Source organism: Pollicipes pollicipes, unplaced genomic scaffold, assembly GCF_011947565.3.
Source record: "Pollicipes pollicipes isolate AB1234 unplaced genomic scaffold, Ppol_2.1 Scaffold_2555;HRSCAF=2994_pilon_pilon_pilon, whole genome shotgun sequence".
NCBI classification, from domain to species: Eukaryota; Metazoa; Arthropoda; class Thecostraca; order Pollicipedomorpha; family Pollicipedidae; genus Pollicipes; species Pollicipes pollicipes.
In genome coordinates, this window is record NW_023596136.1 from 18272408 (window position 1) to 18295661 (window position 23254).

At 55.8% G+C, this 23254-nt stretch overlaps 1 protein-coding gene across 1 annotated transcript; it reads right to left on the minus strand.

Moving 5' to 3' along the window:
- Positions 1–331: 331 nt before the first annotated feature.
- Positions 332–16931, minus strand: LOC119098682 (hemicentin-1). The gene is made up of 15 exons (XM_037221671.1): positions 16909–16931; positions 16021–16130; positions 15537–15693; positions 14756–14883; positions 14067–14289; positions 12868–12987; positions 11373–11513; positions 10378–10626; positions 9457–9594; positions 8971–9004; positions 8681–8763; positions 5857–5916; positions 5322–5437; positions 3497–3748; positions 332–349 (listed from the first exon to the last, which is right to left on the minus strand). Exons 3-15 carry the CDS (start codon positions 15682–15684, stop codon positions 332–334), a joined length of 1710 nt encoding a protein of 569 aa, XP_037077566.1. The 5' UTR covers positions 15685–15693; positions 16021–16130; positions 16909–16931.
- Positions 16932–23254: the final 6323 nt, after the last annotated feature.

Genomic DNA, 23254 nt, shown 5'->3' on the forward strand with positions numbered 1-23254 from the left:
CAGGGGGCGGGCGCCGAGCGCAACAATGACCATCACAAAATAATGTGTCTTAAGGTCAGTTTTTTTACTGTCAACTCAAGGCAAAATTGATCTCGTGGTAGTGTCTGGCCTATATTCCAGTTACAGAAGGTAAGCATTTGTAATATATATATATATATATATATATATATATATATATATATATAACATCGGAGATAAACATGTCCTCAATATCAAATGGGCCAAAACCGGCGATTTCTGGGGTGGTTCTTTTACTATCAGGGGGCTCTCTGTCAACCCTGTGCCCCTTACCTTGCCAATGCTTTGCCTGTGCCCCTGACTTGCACCACTCCTAGGCTGCGTCGACTGACTGGCGGGGCATTAACGGCGCGGTGACAGGATGCAATACCGTGGCATGCAACGAGGAGGGGGTCACAGTCTAATGTCGCAGCGGTCACTGCCAGGCCGCGGTCGTCTGACTGGCGCGGTGACGGGATGCAATGTTAGAAAGTATAGCCGTTATTCGCTGCTGAATCAGAATGCATTCCTATTCGCCACATGACCTCGTCTGAATAATGTGGTATTAATTTTTTGCCGCCTGTGCAAAGCCTTTGATTAAACTCGAATCATTGTAAACGTATTTCCGATGAACAGCTGACAATATAAAGTCCATCCGTGATCTAAAATCAGCATTGCCCTCTTTTGATGATTTGGGGCGTAAATTTCCACGCATGACCATGTTCGTCCGGTGCATGCGTGCGCAGTGCTTTGCGTTCCGTGAACATAACTTCGGGCGATTTCAAGATTTGACCTGGAAGACATGCACGTTAAAGATCCCTCACATTACCAACGACACCTACTAGTTATTTGGTTTATGATGTTTCCGCTTCACTGCCGACTTACTGAACTCCAGCCTCGAATGACCTTTGGAGCCGTCACGGGCGCTGATGAGGTCGATCGCGGGACCACTCCACACGTTCGGGATCTAACACGCAGGGAATGCAAAGGCGTAGGGAAGTAAGATGCAGTGAAGGCCAAAGGCCACTCCCAGGTCACTTCTTTCCAGTCACGAGTACTGATGAGTGCAGTCACGAGTACTGATGAGTGCAGTCACGAGTATTGACGAGGTTCGTCATGTGACCAATTCACACATTGGGGATTTCAAACGCGGGGAATGCAAAGAAGTAGGAAAGAGGGGGGGGGGGGAGTCAAGGCCGACCATAAGATCAAAGTCAAGTCATCGTGGCAATATACGAGATGATGCAAGGCGAGGACCCGCCGTCACAGGTGTTATCCTCATTTTCACTGCAAATGCAAACTTTTCAAAACGAGATATCTTGTTGGTCTGATATAAAAGTGTAAAACGCACACGAAACTTGCCTGACATCATTCGAGTTGCGCCTCGGAATAATGCTTAGCATGTTTCAATTTGAACGGATTTTACTCGCAGACATACCTAGACGTTATGCAGACACACTACCGTGCCGTCTATGCAGACATACCTCGCATAGACGGCAAGGTGTAACCGCCGCTGTATCAGTCACGATCGAGCGGCACCGCCTGGTGGTCTCAAAACACAATCGTCTTTTGAATCTCACGATATTGTCAGCACGCGGTGAATCTCACGACATTGTCAGCACGCGGTGACTGACTCGTCACCCGATCGAGACCATCTCTGGGCAGCCAGCGTTACATTAAGTCGTAACCGCGGCCGGCTGGCCGGCACACGTCAGTGTGTCAGCTGGTCGCTGCGACAGCCCAAAGCTACCACGGACCACCACGGGGGTGCCCAGCCAGGACGGCCGGGTCAATACCGGCGCATTCAGTCGGCCGGTCGGCCGACACATGACTCAAGGTATCCGGTATCCCCCTCCCCTCCCCCCCCCCCCTGGAAAACACGGCACTCGCTGATTTGCTTCCGGACGGTCGTTTGGCGAGTGCCACGGCATCCAGTATGAATATGAGAGTATGCCGGTCTTACGCCGGAATGCGGCTGGTGAATGCATTAAGCGATAATTCTTCCGGCGCCAAACGGCGGATTACTGAGGCATGTTGCGGTAGTCCGGCCTCGCTGGCGCTGCACGCGGCGAAAATCCCAAGTTCGCTTTGTGTTTAATATTTGTATCACATTTATGTCTGGCTTCGGGCATTCACAATGATGAATACACGTATAAGCTGCACACAAACCACATCGCTGAACTCTCAGTGTTGACTAAGAATGACATCTTCCTGCTTCGTTGTGGTTATGGCCTTAGCTAGAAGGCGTTTCCTCGAACGATTTCACATCATAGCAACGTTGCACCATGTTCCGGCAGGGGAACACAATTAACGCAGATACGTTAAGCCACACGAATCAAGGGCTGATTACCTGTATGACAACAGTTATGAGCTCCTTAGCACAGTTCGGCTTAGACTAGGCATCGACAATCTGAAACCCGCCACACTGCAAAACCAGCAACGGTCTGGAGCGAACAAAAGCCCAGCATCGCGACTGCGATGTCTCCAAGTTCGCTCGAAACTCACTGAGAACACAAAACAAAAGTGGCACATCGATCATCGCGTTACGTTGGAGTCCGGCCTGGGCCACATGCCGTGTCCATTGCGCCTGTGGTTAACTGTGGCCACAACGGGCCGCGGCTTTCCAAGCTCGTCTTGCTGCACCCCATAGTGGTGGGTGGTGAAGCGCCCGTCCACGGGTGAGGGATTAGCGACGCCGGATATGTGAAGAGATCGCCACCCTCTGAGCCTCCAGTCCCATAGACAAAGCGAATGGCTGAAGGACATTGACGCTACCGCTCGATATGCTCTGTTACCACGAGCGGACCATTCACACCCAACCGCCGGCCGTACTAGGCAGTGCATGGCCCTCCGACGCCGAGCTCCCGCCTGGCGCCAGGTGACGTCACCGTCACACGTTCATCTCGCGCGGCGCGGCGCCGGCGTCGCAGTGCCACCTGGTGGGTGGGCCGGCCTCGCCGTCCCGCAGCACGTGCCGGTCGGCGCGGTAGGCGGCGCGGTGGGCGCTGCCGCCGCGCACCGTGCCGCTCTTCACGTGGTAGGAGACGGGCCCGCCGGGACTGGCGACTAGCGGGGACGGCCGCAGCGGCTCCCCGACCGGCCGGCAAAGCGGCGGCTGGCGCTGAACGCTGCCCTCCAGCTGCAGCGAGTCGGCCCGGGCCAGGCGCGCGCGGCCGGGGCAGCCGACCGGTGCCGGTCGCGGGCGGCTGGGCAGGGCACGCCCCTCCGCGGCCACGACGGCCTCGCAGCTGCGTGGTGCCTGCCGCAGTGGGAGACAGCGGGTTACTGCAGAGAACGGCGGGGCTGTCGGCCAGCGGCTATTCTGCCCTGGCTCGCGACCGGACCAAATCATCACTGACACGACGAGCTCCAGTTTCATTACAGCCACTGCTCCAACAGCGGCGCAACTACGTAATCCCGAGCCGACGACATCCACAAGGCGAAGCTACACCAGCTTGGGTGAGTGGGCCGGCCACCGCCTCCTCCTCCGCTGACCCACCTGCGTCTCGGGTGGCGCCCCGTCGGGCGCGGCGCCCAATTCCGGCCGAGCCGACTCCGAGTCAGACCAGTGGCCGGCACCGCTCGGCTCGGCATCCATCTGCCGCAGGGGGCGCCACCAGGCCGGCTGCAGGCTGCTGGTCGAGCGCGTCGAGCCGTACAGCGGCGGAGCGCGCGAGAACGAGCTCCCGTAGCCAGACGAGTCGTTCAGGCTGAGCCCGCTGGACGGCCTACTGGTGCCGCCGTCGCAGAGCTGGAGGAGGGCGGCGGCGTCAGCGGCGCCGGCTGCAGTACCCGCCCGGCTCGCAGCTCCGCGTCACACGCCAGCGAGGCTGGCCGAAGTCAAACAGAACGGCGTTCGATTGGCGAACGAGCGATCTCGAGCGGCACTTTAATTACACGACGGCTGGCAGTGAGAACAGAAAGGGCGACAGAAGTCAAACAGAACGTCCGTTCATAAGCGTGCCGGCTGGCTAATATCTAGTAAAGACAAACTATTTCCATCCTGGTTTGACGCCCACCATTGCAAATATTGCATTCGTATCGCACGCATCCATGTCGATTTTGATGGTCGCTGACAACAGCAGCTCAACAAATCACTGGGATTGTCCTGGCATAGCTAATCGTATAATGTGTTCTAGTTGGAATATTTTGTGCAGGGATGGATATATTCCTCCATCAAGTTTTAGCGCGTGTCATTTCCAAACGATTTACCACAGGTTTTCGGAGCCTCGAGCCTTTTCACATATTGTTTATCCCTGCCACGCCCAAATTGCGAAAAGGTAATGTTACGAGCGGATCTAGGGCCCTTTTTCGAAGGAACTATGTTGAAAGCAGTCGCCTTTTTACCCTCGTACGTGTCCACGTCATGTGAATTATTAAGGACGTAAAAAAATGCGCAATGCAGGCATATGCAGTCGTATCCTGCTTTTATCTTTTCCCTTTTTACGCAAGTTGTCTCTTCTGTGTGTTTATCTATAAAGTGGCCACATAATGCTTGCCAGAGCTTAGCCCGCGTACGAATGATCGGGTGGCAGACGATTGACCAAAGATCTGGTCATTTATTCACACATTATAGATTTATTGGTATTTCGGGAAAAGCAAGTATGTAAATGCAATATATAAAAACAAGATTTCATATGTTGTGCAAGGATGGCTCAGAGCCGGGGAGGTAAAAGGAAAACGTTATGAAAGTGCGCTGAAGACACTGTGGGCAAAATTAGAATAGGTAGCGATTGTTTGAAGTGTAAACTTATGCTGGTTATATTATGTGCATTTCCAATCATATTGCACTAGATGTCAAAAGGTAAGAGGCCATGGCAAGCCCTTGCAGGAAAAACAGAGCGTTTTGCATTGTGTGCCAAATGGGGTATGGCATAACATGTGTCGTAATTCCTGGACAGGCGGTTTTTTGTTTGTTTGTTTGTTTTGAAAATCGCCTGCATTTCTTCGAATCGATCGACGTTTTCTGAGCGGAGAACCGGCCAGTGGTTCTCGATATATTATGGGGAAAAGGATCTGACCCCGCCCAGCGCATTGCCGTACATCGCCCTCGAAATACCATTAAGCAACGATCCACAGAACAAATGTGGCGGTTTCCTTTCCGTAGCAAGGCCACAAACGCTTCAGAAGGTACCGTCTCGGCACCGAGCCGGCGGAGACAGAGTCTCCCAAGCTGTCTGCGTCTGCCGTCTGTCTGTCTGTCTGTCAGTCTGTCTGCGTCTGGCGGCGGCGGCGGCGGCGGCGGGGGCGCGCCTCTGGGGGGGGGGGGGGGGGGGGGGCGATCTCACGCCTGCGCGTGACGCCGCTGCGTGTCGTCGCAGTACCTGCACCAGCGACGGAGGACTGCTGCGGTGGGTGGCCCCCTCGCCGGTCGGCCCCAGCCCCGGCTCCGACACGACCCGGTCTTCTGGCGGGGGCGTCACGGCCAGCGAACCCGCTCCTGCCGCACAGAGTCGGCCACAGCCGAGCTGAGCGGTGCCCGCACGTGCGAGACGGCGACGTGCATACCAACACAGGTAGGTCAACTATTCACCACTCATCCATAAACTATTCTATCAAATGCGGTCCGTTGGATCATATTTTGTCATGTTTCTTACTTGGGTCGGCTTCACCTCAACTCATCTTCGTCTTAGTAAATTGCGCAAAGCTTTCAATGGGCAACACAGGTAACTTTTCGTACTGCGTGGCGACGTGATGATTCCTACCTGGTTCAAGATTGTCTGAGGCAGCACGGTTGGAATATGATACACCGCAGCAAACATGGAATAACAAAACAACGGCTACACAGACGTTGTGCAAATGTAAACGGGAAACACACATTAAACCCTACACCAGTACAAGAATAGGAATATGTCGTACCTCCATCAGCTTTGTCCTCCTTCCAGTCAGATTCGATCTCAAATCTTCTCAGAGTTAAGACTAGAACGGAAGAGCATATATTAATAAAACGGCACTGAGCGCGCAACAACAGCGTATGGCTATGTGTGGTCAAAACCCCTAATAAAATGGGATTAATCATAGCCCACCAGCAAACCGCTAAGATAGAAAACAGTTACATTATCAGACAAAAGGCTTCGAAGGCGGCTGACCAAACAACAGTTTGCAACTAAAAACTGCAACTGAAGCTAAATAGATCAGCCACTCGACATCAATCCGAAACAGCAAACTTGAGTCGTAAAAGAGCACTTATAACCAACAGCTCTTTAGCAAACAAATGAGCGTTTACCTGACGGGTAAACGCTCACTTGGAGAGAAACAAAAAAGATACGACACCTTTGTCGGGTGAACCCAGTGCTGCGATGTGATTGGCTGCGAGGTCTCCGAGCTTGCTCAGCGATTGGACGCTGCTCACATGCACCTGAACGCCCGGCCTGACGGGCCACTTATGCACGGGCCGGGCGACCGGGCCATCCCGGCCGTCGCCGCTGCCAGCCGGGCTGTGCGGGTGGACACGTGACAGTCAGCACACAGAAGGCGACCAAGCGTGACAGCTAGCTGCGGCGGGGCCATCTGACCGGGCTGTACAGGCAGACGTGACACACAGCACAGCGGGGTAGACAGCGGCGCCGTCTAACCGGGCTGTGCAGGCAGACGTGAAAGACAGCCCAGAGGGATAGACAGCGGCGCCGTCTAACCGGGCTGTGCAGGCAGACGTGAAAGACAGCCCAGAGGGATAGACAGCGAAGCCATCTGACCAGGCCGTGCATGCACACGTGACAGACAGCGCAGAGGGATAAACAACGGCGCCATCTGACCAGGCCGTGCAGGCACACGTGACACACACAGCATACAGAAACAGGCAGCAGAGCCAGCCTGATGATGGCTGGACCATGCAGGCGACCGCATTCGGCCGACTCAAGGCGACGGGACGCCGGACGGAAGGTCCGGTCAGCATACAAAGCCGCCTGGAAGCCCCTGTAAGGCAGGCCGACAAGCCGGCGCCATAGCAGAGTCGTCAGACCGCCCAAGCCCCATTGATAGACCGAGCGTGGACGTAAGCATCTAATGCTGCCAGCGTCATACACACACAAAGAGAGCGGCATGCCACGGCACGCGTCAACAAGTACACAAGGCGCCAGTCAAGTAATGACGTCAAACCACGCTGATGGACCTTGACTTGAGGTGGTATGGAGGGACTATTAGAGCGCTGTCAGCACAAATGCAGCAGCGGGCCGCCCGCGATGGAGCCGTTACATCGGAGACGCGGCGGTGCTCAAACTGGCGGGTTCGATCTCATCGCTCTTCCGGGCGGATCTGAGCGAGCATGTCAGATGAGCGGCTCCACTGATCTCGAGCTGGGGAGCCCAGTCCGGGTACCGATGTTGAGTGGTCACGAACTGAAAGTGATCTACCACTCTCAAACGGGTGACGGCTCGTCAAACGGAGGGCCGCTCGCCACAGATAAGGCCGGCAGGGCTGGATGAACGATCCGTCGCAAATGCGGGTGAGACGCCGGGTCGACGCCTGGAGAGGCCTGAGCGGGTGCCCCCGCCGACGGCCGGGCTTTCTGCCGACGGCCGAGGCCTGAGCGGGTGCCCCCGCCGACGGCCGAGGTGTGGGCGGGCGCCCCGCCGACAGCTGAGGCCTGAGCGGGTGCCCCCGCCGACGGCCGAGGTGTGGGCGGGCGCCCCGCTGACAACTGAGGTCTGAGCGGGCGCCCCGCTGACAACTGAGGTCTGAGCGGGCGCCCCGCCGACAGCTGGGGAGGTATGAGCGGGCGCCCCGCCGACGGCCGAGGCGTGGGCGGGCGCCCCGCTGACAACTGAGGTCTGAGCGGGCGCCCCGCCGACAGCTGGGGAGGTATGAGCGGGCGCCCCCGCCGAGCGGTCTGAGCGGGCACCCGTGACCCAGATTCGTTTCGGTCCAATGGTCAAAGACTGACCTTAGACTCAACATTGCGTCCGCCATTTAGAACTGCGCGTCGGAGATGTGTAGATCGTTTGCGTATTGAGTTGATAGGTTGTGTATTGTGTTTAAAGGTTATGTGTTGAATTGATAGGTTATGTATTGAGTTGATTGGTCATGTATTGAGTTGATAGGCTGTGTTATGAGTTGATAGGTTGTTTATTGAGTTGACAAGTTGTGTATTGAATAAACCGGTTATGCATTGAATAAAGAGGGTGTGTATTGAATTAACAGGTTGTGCATTGAACTGATGTGTTGTTTATGAACAGTTAAGCTCTCTGAACTGAGGACTGAGTTCAAAATGGGTACATTCTGCAATAAATAGCGATACCGAAAGTCGCAAGAAATCGACGACACGGACACCTTTCTACGCCACATACGCAGCCGACCTTGTCTTCTTCAGGTTGTTTTCTACTCGTCCGTGTTAGGCTGCACTTTCCTCGAAAAAAAAACTCAAAAAGCGCATACTGCTCTGTCTTGCGCACCGTTAGAAATATTCACGGGTGGGGCTTTACACTGCAAGAATGAGACAAGGTGTCAGTATCCCGGATGGAAAAGCTGTCCGGACTACCATCCTCGTCTGGTGTGTCAGTACTAACACACCACTCGAGGGGACAGCCCACACTAATGTTCCATCTGTGGTACTCGTGGCTGCGATTGGGATGATAGGTCTCTCATGCCAGCGGGATTTCGGCTCACACGAAGCGTGCAGCAGCAGCGTGCTACAGGAGCTGTGGGTGGAGCGGCGGCCACTGAGAGCGGCGCACGCCCGCGTTACCTGCCCTCCGGCCGGAGGATGCGCCCGCAGACCTCGGGAGGAGCACCGAGCGCACCAGCGTCGGCCCTCCGTACCGGCACAGGCTATCCCGGTCGGAGTCAGAGGCAAAGGTGTCAGCCATCGCAGGGGGGGGGGGGGGGGGAGCCGGCACGCCCCAGTGCTCAGCGCCGCGCTTTTTCAGGATCTGGAGCATGTCACTGGCAACGCTTTTTCTAAATCCTGTTGACGTGAAAAAATGTTTTCAATTGGTTTTAGGCGACAAGAGGCATCCGATCTGAAAAGATACTCACGCCTCTCTTTCCTTGGGATGACTGGAGACACCATCTGTTGGAGAAAAGGAGCATGGTGATGTTAAATCGTTTGAAATGTCCACCTAAGCCATGCCGCAAGAGTGCTGCAAACAATAGTCTGGTCGTGACAGGTGTGGTATGTGTCTCGCTGTGTGGTACGTTAGTACTATGGCTACATGACACTGTCCAAAACTATTGCAGTTGCGTTTCAGTCTCCAAATGGGCACAGAAGCTCGGCGAAAGGACAATGTGCCACCGCATTCCCTTCGTTTCTCAACAGTACACCGTTTCTGGCGCGGTCATGACGGCAGCCATCATTTCAGGGCGTAAATGTTTGCCTGACATTACCAATCAAACCCCACATGGTCGGGTCGTCAGAGAACATGCCACAAATAACACGTCCATCGTGTGTTCAGTCATGCGATTATCATTCAAGCAAGGCCAGTTCGACCAACAGCCCAGCTGCGCCCGGCGCGGCCGACTTACGTTTGTCGGCGCGTCTGCGGCGCAGGAGCAGGAGTCCACCGCCGATCAGGAGCAGGAGCAGGAGCAGGGAGCCGGTGGCAGCGATCGCCAGTGTCAGAGTGTCGGTGCTCATCCGCTCCGCCCAGCTGTCGCCGCCGCCTGCCAACCAGGCTGGTGTTGGATTCCGACCGATGTCGGGGTCGATTCCGGAGTCGACGCGGGTCCCGTTAAGTCCGGGTGGAAGAGACTCCTTTGAATTTTTGCTATGGGTCCGGGTCGGAGCCAGGCCAGCCGAGTCTTCGGTGAGGCGCGTGAACAGACATGACAGTAGCATCATACACCGGTTGTAGGGCAGTTCGCATGTGCGCGGAATAAAAGCCATTTCCTTGCATGTCTCCCTATGCTCCATGTAGGCTTTCACGCAGCCCATGCCACGGAATGTTTCCAAAGCCCCCGTCCCCAGAACTGACCCGGTAGGACTCTGTTCTGGAGCCCGGCCACACCTCGAGTCAGCAGGAGCTGACCCAAAGCTGTGCCGAGTAGCCAGAGTTCGAATCAGCCCCATGCATTGAGCTGAGGTCTACTGCTGCAGTGAATTCAGGCAGCAGCCGGCTGCCGCCAGACTGCGGCGGGTCCGGACCGCGTGGGACCCCTGACGCCTTGCCGAACGTGCCGAAAGTTGCGAAGGCCGTGTGCGGAGCGCGCTGGCAGCCCGCCCACGTCTTGCTCCACAGGCGAAACTGCGCGTAGAAGTTAAAGCCAACTTGCAGGTTGCATTTAAAAGTTAACCCGACCGGAGCTGTTTAAAGTTTGAGCCAAGATGTTACCCTTACCGAGAATTGGGTCGAACTAAGGAAAAAAAATCAACGAATTGGAGGAAGCGCCAAACTGCCAAAGTTCACCGAGCACAGGGCGGAGTGCACCAGACGTGACGAGCCGCACCTGCGACGAGCAGGGTGCATGGCGGGCCGACCCCGAGTGAGCTGCTGGCCCGGCAGGAGACGAGGGAGCCGTCGCCGTGCGGCGGCGCGGTCAGTGTGCTGACGGCGCCGACCGTCGCCACGCCGTCCACCACCGTCTGGTTGTCCCTGGCCCAGACGAAGGTCAGCTGGGCAGGCGCGCTGTCCACCTGGCAGACCAGCAGCGAACCGGCCTCGGTGCGCCGCTGCCGCAGCCGGCACTCCGGAGCGTCTGGGGACACGGCCAGTCGCTGCTCACACCCACAGATCAGCTGGTGAACACCGCGCCTGGAGAACGCCAGCTGGTGAACACCGCGCCTGGAGCACGCCGGCCAGACTGGAGCGTCTGGTGAGACAGAGGCGCGTGGCGGCGAGACCGCCGGCTCAGCACTGTTCTCAAGCATCACACCTGGCCTCGCAAAACAGACTGTCATGTGGACCGCCACGCGGGTTGTTCGCGGTTAATACGAACTGTCATGTGGACCGCCGCGCGGGTTAGTCACGGTTAATACGAACTGTCATGTGGACCGCCGCGCGGGTTGTTCGCGGTTAATACGAACTGTCATGTGGACCGCCGCGCGGGTTGTTCGCGGTTAATACGAACTGTCATGTGGACCGCCGCGCGGGTTAGTCACGGTTAATACGAACTGTCATGTGGACCGCCGCGCGGGTTATTCGCGGTTAATACGAACTGTCATGTGGACCGCCGCGCGGTTTGTTCGCGGTTAATACGAACTGTCATGTGGACCACTGCGCGGGTTGTTCGCGGTTAATACGAACTGTCATGTGGACCGCCGCGCGGGTTATTCGCGGTTAATACGAACTGGTTCCCCAAATGACCTGTTGTCGACACTGACAATTGCTTTCGGCTTGTCTCGCCAGCGTTCCGACCAAGTTGCGACATACATATCTGTGTTTTTTTGTCTATCGTTTCTACGTTTGCAAGGCGGCCATAATCCCGTCTCCCGCTGCCCTTACAGAGCACGCGGACGTCGAGATCGGCGGAGGCGTGGCCGTGCCGGTTGTGGGCGTGGCAGACGTAGTGGCCGGCCTGCGAGCGCCGCACCCCTCCTCCGTCACCGAGGCGAAGCTCGCTGCCCGCCTGCACCGTCTCGCCGTCTGCAATGGTGCAAATCATGTAGCGTAACCCGGCTCCAGGCGAGCACCCCTTGTATCAGTGAAGGGCGCCGCTCATGTGACGTTATCATACAAAAGCGGACTACCACCGCCACCAGGAAATGCACGAGACTGCCTCGGTTGGGTCACTGGAAGCATAGTTTCGGCCAAGTAATAACCGTAAAGCGGAATGTCCCGGTCATGATTTTCATGAAACCACTTCGGTCATACTAAACGCGCCATGAGACAATTTTGATCAGTTCACTCGCATTGACTCCCGGCTTTATATTATGAACAGGGTTGCGTCAATCAGCAACTCCCAATTTTTCCCAGCAATTTCTCCCAGCAACAAGCTCTGCTTAGCTGGGTGGACTCCCTGGAAATCCAGCCCAAAACCCAGCACAAAAATGACCAGGTAATTGCCCCCTCCGACTTGTGACTATAACCCTTACTAACACGGGGAATTGAGTGGTTGTAGATTATTGGGCGGTTGTAGCGGGCTGTCATTAGCTGATTTTGGCTAATGACTACTTTAAGCCTTTTCATCTATGATTTTTCCCTACCTCTCACATAACACAATTCCCTCGGGTCTGCTCCATCTCCTCGCCTGTTTTTTTTAAGTTTGTCTCATCTTCCTAGCTGGGAGTGCCGCGACTTGATTTTATGTTTTCTGGTGTTAACGCACGGTTTACTGCGTCGCTGGGATTGAGGGAGGGGCACTCCTGGTTATCTGTTCTTGGGTAATGGCGTAGAAAAAAAAAATCAGATCACAACGCAGCCGGCTTCCGGAGCCAGCGCACTGTGGATGGCTGGGATCGTCGATCAAAACAAGGGAATAGGTGGTGCTAGGACAGCATCGAACGGCTAATAAGCCAGTGCCCTGCCGTGTAGCTGCTGCGCTTTTCCGGAAATAAACTGCCAGGTCACGAACGACTGGCCCAGAATTAATTGCACACCATTAACCGGCACATATCAACAGACGGAGGCAAAACCCGATTAACGCAATCAGCTTATCGTTTGAAAGGGTTATTCTTCTCTGTCATAGTTCGCCGTAGTTGTCGTTTAATAGGATTATTCTTCTCTGTCATAGTTCGCTGTGGTTGTGTTCGCATAGTCAATGCAAATGACTCGGGTCCTTTTATCTAAAGGTTAGTAGATCGCTAAAGATAGTGATAGTGTGAAAATGGCAAATTCAACTCCGGGCGATGTAGACCAAACAGAGCTGGAAAGTCCGTGGAAATGGTCACGATGTCAGGGAACCGGCTGGATTTTGTCAATCCCGGGTAAGATCCGCATGCGGCTTCAACCGTGTCTTTCTCACTTCACTTCACTGATGCGCCGAGACTGGTGCGCTCACCCCGACTCCAGGTGTAGGCAGCCTCCGGGAAGGCGTCTGACGAGCAGGACACGACGGCGGCCGCCTCGCCTTCCACAACCTCCACAACAGGAGAAGTTACGCTGACGTTGTGCGGCGGGGCTGAGGATCGGGCCGAGGTCATCACACACCGCCCTGAGCCAGCATCACTGCACCGGGTCACCAGTCACAGGCGGCCAACGCAATACGGCGGCAGTCGTCACGCTCTCTGATCAAACCAGGGCCACGCGATCGTTAGCGTTGCAGCATCGGCGTCAGCTGCCCCTCCTGGCGATCAGGTTCAGCGACAACCGATTACCAGTCCACGTCCGTGGGATTACCAGTCCATGTCCGTGGGATTACCAGTCCACGTCCGTGGAATTACCAGTCCACGTCCGTGGGATTACCAGTCCACGTCCGTGGGATTACCAGTCCATGTCCGTGAGATTACCAGTCCACGTCCACGGGATTACCACTCCATGTCCACGTCCATTACCAGTCCACGTCCGTGGGATTAACAGCCCACGTCCGTGGGATTACCAGTCCATGTCCGTGGGATTACCAGTCCATGTCCGTGGGATTACCAGTCCACGTCCGTGGGATTACCAGTCCATGTCCGTGAGATTACCAGTCCACGTCCACGGGATTACCACTCCATGTCCACGTCCATTACCAGTCCACGTCCGTGGGATTAACAGCCCACGTCCGTGGGATTACCAGTCCATGTCCGTGGGATTGCCAGTCCATGTCCGTGGGATTACCAGTCCACGTCCGTGGGATTACCAGTCCATGTCCGTGGGATTACCAGTCCACGTCCATGGGATTACCAGTCCATGTCCATGGGATTACCAGTCCATGTCCGTGGGATTGCCAGTCCATGTCCGTGGCATTACCAGTCCATGTCCGTGGCATTACCAGTCCATGTCCGTGGGATTACCAGTCCACGTCCGTGGGATTACCAGTCCACGTCCGTGGGATTAACAGCCCACGTCCACGGGATTACCGCTCCATGTCCACGTCCATTACCAGTCCACGTCCATTGCCAGTCCACGTCCACGGGATGACGAGACTGTGCACAGCGTTCAGACGGCCGCTGCCGGCCATCAGTCAGCCCAACGGGGAGAGACCCGCGGACCGCCCTCCCGCCACTCACACTCGAGGTGAGCCTGGACAGACCCGCGCACCACCCTCCCGCCGCTCACACTCGAGGTGGAAGAGCGCCGTGCTGACGACCGCCGGCCCCAGCCCGTTGGACGTGCTGCGGCAGCTGAAGCGGGACGTGTTGGCCGCTCCCTGCGACGCCTGCTCTGGCCAGGACGTCGTGTTCCAGGCGACGGTGGACGTGACCGTCTGCAGAGTGTTGGTCCGAAGGTCCGGAGCTCGGTGGTCGCTGTTGATGCTGTACACAGCGCCGTTCTCGATACGCTGGAGGAAGAGTGTGCGGCTGGTGCGGGCGGACAGTTGGTGATGTGTAGCGCGGTCCAACCTTAGCGCGCAAGTGACGTCATTCCGCGCTGTCACTGCTGTAATTATGCCCTTTAATGCATGCTTAACATGTTGAATGCAGGAAAGTCACAAACGACAAACACCTGGCATCCCGCTGATCAGGTATCTCCCCCTAACTCGCGTTTTGTTTGTGACCCCCGTTGCGACCCCTTATAACCTACCATACATCTCAGCCATTTCGCCGTATCTTTCTGTGTTTCCCTCGGTCTGAATGCAATACAAATTGAACTGAAGTCTAGGCGAAGCCATAATTTCGGGGGGGGGGGGGGTGATCATGTAAGCCCACATATGAAAGTGGTCGCGCCATTGGGATTTCGCGATACACGATGCTGTAGAACAACAAGAACAACAAAACACCATCAGAGAAAATATAACAGCCGCTCACCTGGCCGTCCTTGAACCAGCGGAGCTCGCAAAGAGGAAAACACTCCACTCGACATGTCAGGGAGACCACAGACGAGTTCAGCTGAGTACCCACGTGGGGCGGCAGCTCCTGGATAAACCGCGGCTTACCTGGTGAACAATGATCGCATGATTCAGACCAACGAAAACGGTGATTGCCATGATACAACTATCATGTCGTAATGGAATGCGTGAAAGATATCACCAGAATGCACAAAAAGCAAAACGAACCCCCAGCTCGCATCCAAGCTTGCTGAGGGCACCACAGTTGTCACTTCTGGCAATTGTTGCTTCTTACTACTACTTTCTACGCTCTTTCTAACCGATCCTCTTATTTCCGACATATTTTTTTTTAAAGATTTGATCCGAACCCTTTGAATGGATGGATTTCCGGAATCAGAGCTCACGCTAAGCAGTGCTTGTTGTGTGAGCCCTGACCCCACCATCCGATCGCGCAATTCCAGGCAACGGCAGAATTTGGTGGCGAAAGCTTAACGTGCCGCAATGCTCGGCACGGTCCGTCCTGCCCTCTGACGTCAACTGACCTTTAGCGCGACCGCTGCCACCGGCCGCAGGCCATACCTGTCAAGGGCATATAGCGAGCGCCCTAAAGCGACTCGAACCCACCTCGCCACGGGTGGGTGCATCGGAAGGCAGGCGCTCTAACCAACTGAGCCACCGGGACGGACAAATGCCCTATTTTATTTGATCTTCCTAAGGTAAGTGTACAGCATGCCAATGTGACGGTCGTGCCCTTCACTAACCCATCACGGTGATGGCAGCTCGGCTCACACCACTCCTGCCGGCGCTGTTGGTGGCCACGCAGCTGAAGTTGGTGCTGTCCTGCAGGGAGACCGACGAGATGTTCCACGTCCTCTCCGTCATGTCGGTAAACACGTGCTGGCCGCGCATCCAGATGTACTGCCGACACATCGCGACAGCGTGAGCGTGGTGGCGGGTGGAGGGCAACATGTCAGTGTCAGTGAGCTTTCGAAGGGAGCGAGCGTCCCACTGTAGACTGTGAGCTGTACTGAAGGCAGGGCTCGGAGACCACAGAGCTGAGGGCGAGCGTCCCACTGTAGACTGTGGGCTGTACTGAAGACAGGGCTCGGAGGCCACAGAGCTGAGGCGTGCAGAGCGCGAAACCACGGTGTAAGCCACGGTACTTTCAAGTCTGACCTGCAATGAGTTCAGCTAGGGTTCCGATATCGACGCTTTCCCCAACACTAACATGCAAAACGAACGTACTCTGGTAGCCTGGGGGTATCCGGGGTCATCCAGGTCGCAGGTCAGCGTCAGAGGGGAGCCCTTGAGGACGACAGCTGGCCGGTACACCAGAGCCGAGTTCTTGGGCGGATCTGAAACGCATGTAAGCATGTCTTTCGCCCGCCTGATATCATAACTAAGGCATGTCAATGACTGCAGCGTCTGTGTGCAGTTGCCGGTGCAGGAATTGTTGGAAAGCGAGATAATATGACAAGGAATCATAACCATAGGCCTCTTTGAAATAGTTCAACGTAGATATCACAATGATTCGATCGCAACAGAAGGGGGCCATGCGTCTTTGCTACGCCGTTTGTGTGATGGACGCCGTTTGTTTGGGCGGTGTCATGGGGCATGTTCATGTCAATGACGCATCCAATGTCGCTAACAAGAGCATACCACGGGCTGCTATGTTATGTGAACATGTTATATGAGCGTGTTATGGGCTACGCTACGGGTCTGTCCGTAACATGAATGCCGGGTGCTATAAACTGTGCTATGGATCAGTTTGTGTGGTGAACAGAGACATTACGAGTTGCGCTATGAACATGCTGAGGTAAAGTTCACCGGCTGTTATGGGCCTATGAGTCTGTTTGTGTTATGGCCTGACCCTGCAGCGGACGCGGTGTGCTATAGGCTGTGTTGAAAGCCTGTTCATGCAATGGTCAACTGAAGTTACAAGTTATCCATAGCACCGAAGCTATGTTCGCGCAGTGGACACCGCTAGCATTATGGGCATTGTGAATCATGGACATTATGGGCTATGGAACTGTTCGTGCAGTGCTTTGGCCTGCACGGGTGCTATGGCCTGCGCTGTGAGCCCATTCTGGCGCAGACATCTGGCGCCGCTGAACTGCTGTGAGCTGAGCTTACAGTGGACGCTGAGCTGGCGCGCCGGCGAGATGGGGCCCCAGCCGGCCGCCGTCTGACCGGCGCAGCGGTACGAGCCCAGCTGGGCCCGGTCCACCCGCAGCAGACGCAGCTGGGCTGGGTCCCGGCCGCAGAAGTCAGCTATCGAGCCCCGGGCGCCGGCCGGTCCACCTGCACGGCAACACCAGCCGCTGTCTCGACACCACAGACACCAGCCGCTGTAACGACACCACAGACACCAGCCGCTGTACCGACACCACAGACACCAGCCGCCGCACCGACACCACAGACACCAGCCGCTGTACCGACACCACAGACACCAGTCGCTGCACCGACACCACAGACATTAGCTGCTGTACCGACACCACAGACATCAGTCGCTGTACCGACACCACAGACACCAGCTGCTGTACCGACACCACAGACACCAGCCGCTGTACCGACACTACAGACACCAGCCGCTGTACCGACACTACATACACCAGCGCTGTACCGACACTACAGACACCAGCCGCTGTACCGACACTACATACACCAGCGCTGTACCGACACTACAGACACCAGCCGCTGTACCGACACTACAGACACCAGCGCTGTACCGACACTACAGACACCAGCGCTGTACCGACACTACAGACACCAGCGCTGTACCGACACTACAGACACCAGCCGCTGTACCGACACTACAGACACCAGCCGCTGTACCGACACTACAGACACCAGCCGCTGTACCGACACTACAGACACCAGCCGCTGTACCGACACTACAGACACCAGCCGCTGTACCGACACTACAGACACCAGCCGCTGTACCGACACTACAGACACCAGCCGCTGTACCGACACTACAGACACCAGCCGCTGTACCGACACTACAGACACCAGCGCTGTACCGACACTACAGACACCAGCGCTGTACCGACACTACATACACCAGCGCTGTACCGACACTACAGACACCAGCCGCTGTACCGACACTACAGACACCAGCGCTGTACCGACACTACAGACACCAGCCGCTGTACCGACACTACAGACACCAGCGCTGTACCGACACTACAGACACCAGCCGCTGTACCGACACTACAGACACCAGCCGCTGTACCGACACTACAGACACCAGCCGCTGTACCGACACTACAGACACCAGCCGCTGTACCGACACTACAGACACCAGCGCTGTACCGACACTACAGACACCAGCGCTGTACCGACACTACATACACCAGCGCTGTACCGACACTACAGACACCAGCCGCTGTACCGACACTACAGACACCAGCGCTGTACCGACACTACAGACACCAGCCGCTGTACCGACACCACAGACATAGAACCGGTGACGGCGACCACACTCTCCTTCAGCCGATTCCACGTGGGCGTGGTAAATTTCCCAGAAGATAAGGATTGGTCGGAAAGCTTTATTCAAAAGGAAGTCCCCATCGATTTTTAAAGTTTCAGATAGAAGGTTCCGACAGTCAACTTCCCAGGAACTTTCCCGTGGGGATTTCCGAAAAGTTTTCTCAAAAGGCGTCTGAACATCAACTTTCTATACATTTTTCTGAGGCCCTTGAAGCAAGAAACGATGACTATTTTCAGTTAATCCGTTCAACGAATGTGGATAACACGATGGGCGAAATCCTTGCGATCTGATACTTCCACTAGTATTTAACTGCCAGCTGTGCATGCTATTGCATTGATGATTTCCATTCATGGTACTTGTGTACCCGTATTTTATTGGAGATGTCTTCTATGTTATTTTCCAACTGGGTGAGGTACACATTTATCAACAGATTTACTGTCCTGGTATCGCCTTAACATTTTGTCAAACCTGAGCCACATTTCGGAAAGCTCAGTCAGAGACAGAACCTAACAGCTATTTAAACTAAGTCCGAGAAAAAATGGCCCGGGAACTTTAAACCGTTACAAGCCGCAGCTTTCTGTCGAAATGTGGTGCTAAGGCTAATCTTGAGTTTTTTTAGCATTCCATGCAAAGTTGGTGAACTGTCCGCTGGATTTTGCTTCGGAGGACAGTTTACCGACCACGGAAAGCTCCCTACAAACGAGGAACACGTCATCATTGGCTCGAGGTCTTCCTTCAAAGGAGCCATTGAAGGCGTATCACGACATGATTTCAAAGCAATCCTAGAACTCGACGGCCTTATCTGATCAAAGGTTTCCCGAAAGATAATGCTTAACCACATGAATAATTTCGCGGAAGACCGTTGGAAATGCCACGTGTTGTTTGCATGTGATCACCAAGCCTTAGTAATGCAAGTGTAGTAGCTTTGTGTACATGCCTTTCGGCGTCTTGGGAAATCAGGAAGAAAACGAAATAGATCATTGTGAAGGACGGAGCTCAAAATTTTTGACATAAAGCCATGAAGCTATACAACTTAATGTTGTATAGCTTCATAACCATGAACTTCATCTCACTTTTCAAGCCAATACTTGAGTGTCAAATCTCTGTTTTTGCCTACTTCGTTTGCGTCCAGCTTTCTCAAGACTCCGAAAGATGCGTCAAAAGACGGAGCAGCCCCGTGCAATTTTTTACTGCATATAAGGTAAATAAACTCCGGCCTTCCCGCTTCCGCAAAGTTTCCAAGTCCTGTGTCTGCAAGTTTGCTATTGGCACTTGCCAAGTAAATTCACCAACATATTTCATGACGCGCCAAAACGGCAGATGACGGTCAGCAGCTCGCTGCGATGACTCAGCATCGGCTGGTGCTGACAGCACGCTGCGATGACTCAGCGTCGGCTGGTGCTGACAGCACGCTGCGATGACCCAGCGGCGTGGAGCGCTCACCGTCGACACCGTTGAGCGTGCAGTTGTCGGCAGGCTGTTTGCGTAGCAGGTGGTCGTCTCGGTACCAGGCCACGCGGTCCAGTCGTACCTCGGCGCCGTCGGCCACCAGACAGCGAAGCGTCACGTCCTGCCGCTCCGCCTCCAGCACGAGGCTCGGGCTGATGGTCAGCAACACTGCTGGACGGACTGTGGAGCCAAGGCACGGTGTCATCGGCGCAGGCACGCTGGGCGGGCCGGGCGGGGGGGGGGGGCGAGATGAACATGGTAGCGACTGCGGACGAACTGTGGAGCCAAGGCACGGTGTCATCGGTGCAGGCACGCCGGGCGGGCCGGAGGGCCGAGATGAACATGGTTGCGGCTGCGGACGAACTGTGGAGCCAAGGCACGGTGTCATCGGTGCAGGCACGCCGGGCGGGCCGGAGGGGCGAGATGAACATGGTAGCGACTGCGGACGAACTGGAAGGCAGAAGAGGGCCTGGACTGCGGCCGCGGCTGTATAGTCTGTCAGAGTCTGTGTACGGTCTACCGAGGCAAGAGCGCGGCTAGTGTTGGCCCTGATAGGTCCACTGGAGCTCAGCATACTAGACTCTTGATTCACCTAAATTTGAATGCAGCCTGCACAACGTGTAGGTGTGCCGCTGGGGTCCGCTACACCTCTGCTCAGCACGGATGGTGATGACACATCCTTTGCTGTTGCTGTCAGGATCAATTTGCACACCGATTGAAATGTAGCCGAGTCGTCCTCCAAGAATTCACTTGTTTACGCGATTCAACTATTGACTTGGTAGTAATCAATCCAAGGCCACACAAGAATACATACTGTCCGGGTCCTGGGAGAAGAGTCTGATGAGCCTAAGGGACCTCCACAGCTTCAACACTTACAGACGACGGTGACGGCTGCCTGGCTCTTGGACAGTCCCTTTCCGACGGTGTTGGTCACCTCGCACCGGTACAGGCCCGAGTCTCGCCTGGAAGCGTTCCTGACGACCAGTGCCGGCTGGTCCGGAGTACCGCCCGAGTACCGCGCGTGCAGCAGGTCCAGCCGCCGGCCGTCCCGGTACCTGCGGCACCGCCGGTCGCCCTCAGACGCGCGGTCGACGCACGGTGCGACAGCCTGTCAGACGCCCCCTGCGGCCGTCTGACCCAGTCGCGGTGAAACAGAGAACTGGTGCTGGTCCGCGGCAGGCTGCCCATCTGGCACCCGGTACCCAGCCTCGTCCGGCATCCAGCATCCAGCCGCGTCCGGCGCCCGTCCGGCACCTGGCACCCAGCCTCGTCCGGCACTCGGCACCCGGTCGCGGTGAAACAGAGAGCTGGTGCTGGTTCGCGGCGGGCCGCTCGTCCGCTGTTCAGAATGCCTGCCTGGTCCGAGCCGGCGGGGGTGTGAACTTCACCAGGGTTTTTTGGTCACTGGTGTTGGCTAACAGCCCCAGAGCACGCCTAAGGCGCCCCGGGTAAGTAGGCCCACCGACTGCTGCTCTGCCCTCAATAGATTGCGAGTGGTCATGACACACTGCTGCATCGTGTTTCGAGTTTGTACCCGATTTGTGTAAGTTTTCACAAGACGGAAGTACCGTTGTAACAACAGAAAAAGAGAGGGTGTGTGTGGGGGGGGGGGGGGGGGGCTTACAGAAGAGCCGCTTAGCTTCTCCGCCGAGGGCGGTTTATTCGGTGGGATGGACCTTACTCAGCGGAGCTGTTCGCTGGTGGCTCCGCGGGGATCTCAGCGGTCAACAGACCCTCGTGGCTTCGCGGCAACTTCAGCGGCCAACAGACCCTTGTGGTCCCGCGGCGACTTCAGGGGCCAACAGACCCTGGTGGCTCCGCGGGGACCTCAGCGGCCAACAGACCCTTGCAAAGCGTTCAGAGCCAATCTGCCGAGCAGGAGTGCCCCGGGTGCTACGGCGCGCCGCGCGTGACTCAGCTGGCTGACGCGAACGCATTGCACGGGCTCACATGAGCTGCGCCGGAGCTGGAGTCGCCCGGAAAGACTCACCACGTTACGGAGCTGATGTTGAAGGGGTTGGCGTCGAAGGAGCAGAACAGCACCATGTCCATGGACTCGTTGATGATAACGGTGTTCGGTGTCACGGTTACGACCGGCGCGTCTGAAGAAAGCAGTTCATAAAGTCACACCAGACCACAGACGTAGTCACAGGTGACCCTACGGGGGCTACCGCCCTTACCTAGGACAAGTGCTCTTCACCAGTAATCGTGCGTTTTCGTAGTAAAGCGATTCGCATATGGCAGAAGTTGATATTTTGGCTGTCTCCGAGGGCGAGTTTTTATACGTGCTTGTACCAGAAGGGCCCTATAGGTGACTAATTTATAGCCACATCAGGTTACAAAGATATAATGAGCAGTAATTATATCCTTTGGTCTTTCAATAATTCTATGATGAGAACGCGAGCCATTACAAGCCGAATGATACATCCCAATAACCGTTCCAAGATACCCTGCACACTTTTGAGCAGCATCACATGGCTACAGTGCTGATGAATTGTAGTCAATCCAGCACCAACTCTAGATGCGGGAAGACAGCGATAATATTGTTCGATGTAGACGGGCTAACCAGAAATCGCGGCAGTTGATTTGAATCACAGCTGCTAGTTGTAATCGTGGATACCGACTGATCAGGGCCACAGTCTACGACCGCGCCATGATCAGCGGTACCCCCGGCCGTGACCTGCCTGCCGACCATCACCGCGGGCCGGGCCGCCGACTCACAGATGACACGGAGACGGAGGTCGGCGGCGGACGGCGCGGCGCCGGCTGCAGCGCCAGCGGCGCCGTTGTCGGCCCGGCATGAGAAGCTCCTGCCGTCGGCGCCCCGCTCGGCCACCAGCGCGTGCCGGCTCACCGACAGGGTCGTGCCGTCCGACTGCGGAGATGTCGGCACTGGTGACCGCTGGCGGGGGCTGTGGACGCTCGCGCAGGGTCGTCACGAGGCGCTGGTGGGAAACTGCTCCAAGCGGTCGCACAGCTCGCCATTTTAAGGGAACAAGTGGTGGCTTTATACGGATGGGTTGGGTACGGGAATCTGCATATGATGTAGCATTAAAAACATTTTGGTGTCAATCATGATTCACGAGCAAGCCCATGCGTCAGTACAATTGATCTTGTACAAATCAGCAGAGCCCGCCACACTTTCTAGCAAGCCCGCATATCACAACTGGTCAGGCCCAAGCTACTCCTTGATCATTCAATCCGGGCGCGGTAAGGCCATTTCAGACATAGCAGACTGACCAGCGCGGCTGGTCCGAGGTCATAACTTTGACGGCTCTAATTTCTTTCATCAACCGTTGCACCAATGACCAAAAGATATGGCGGCACGGACATCAGCTTCATCATAAACATTGCTGGCGAAGACCACATTTGTAACGACTTAAACCCTTTCACTGCTGATGAAAGACGTCCCGTGCCCTAAAGGTCCGCTTTCTCATGAAATCAATCTCTTTGAGGCTGTCCGAGCTCCTCGCCGCCGAACTGTCCCATGTGGTACAAATAGGCCGCTGCCGCTCCTGGATCGCCGCGCGCCGACCG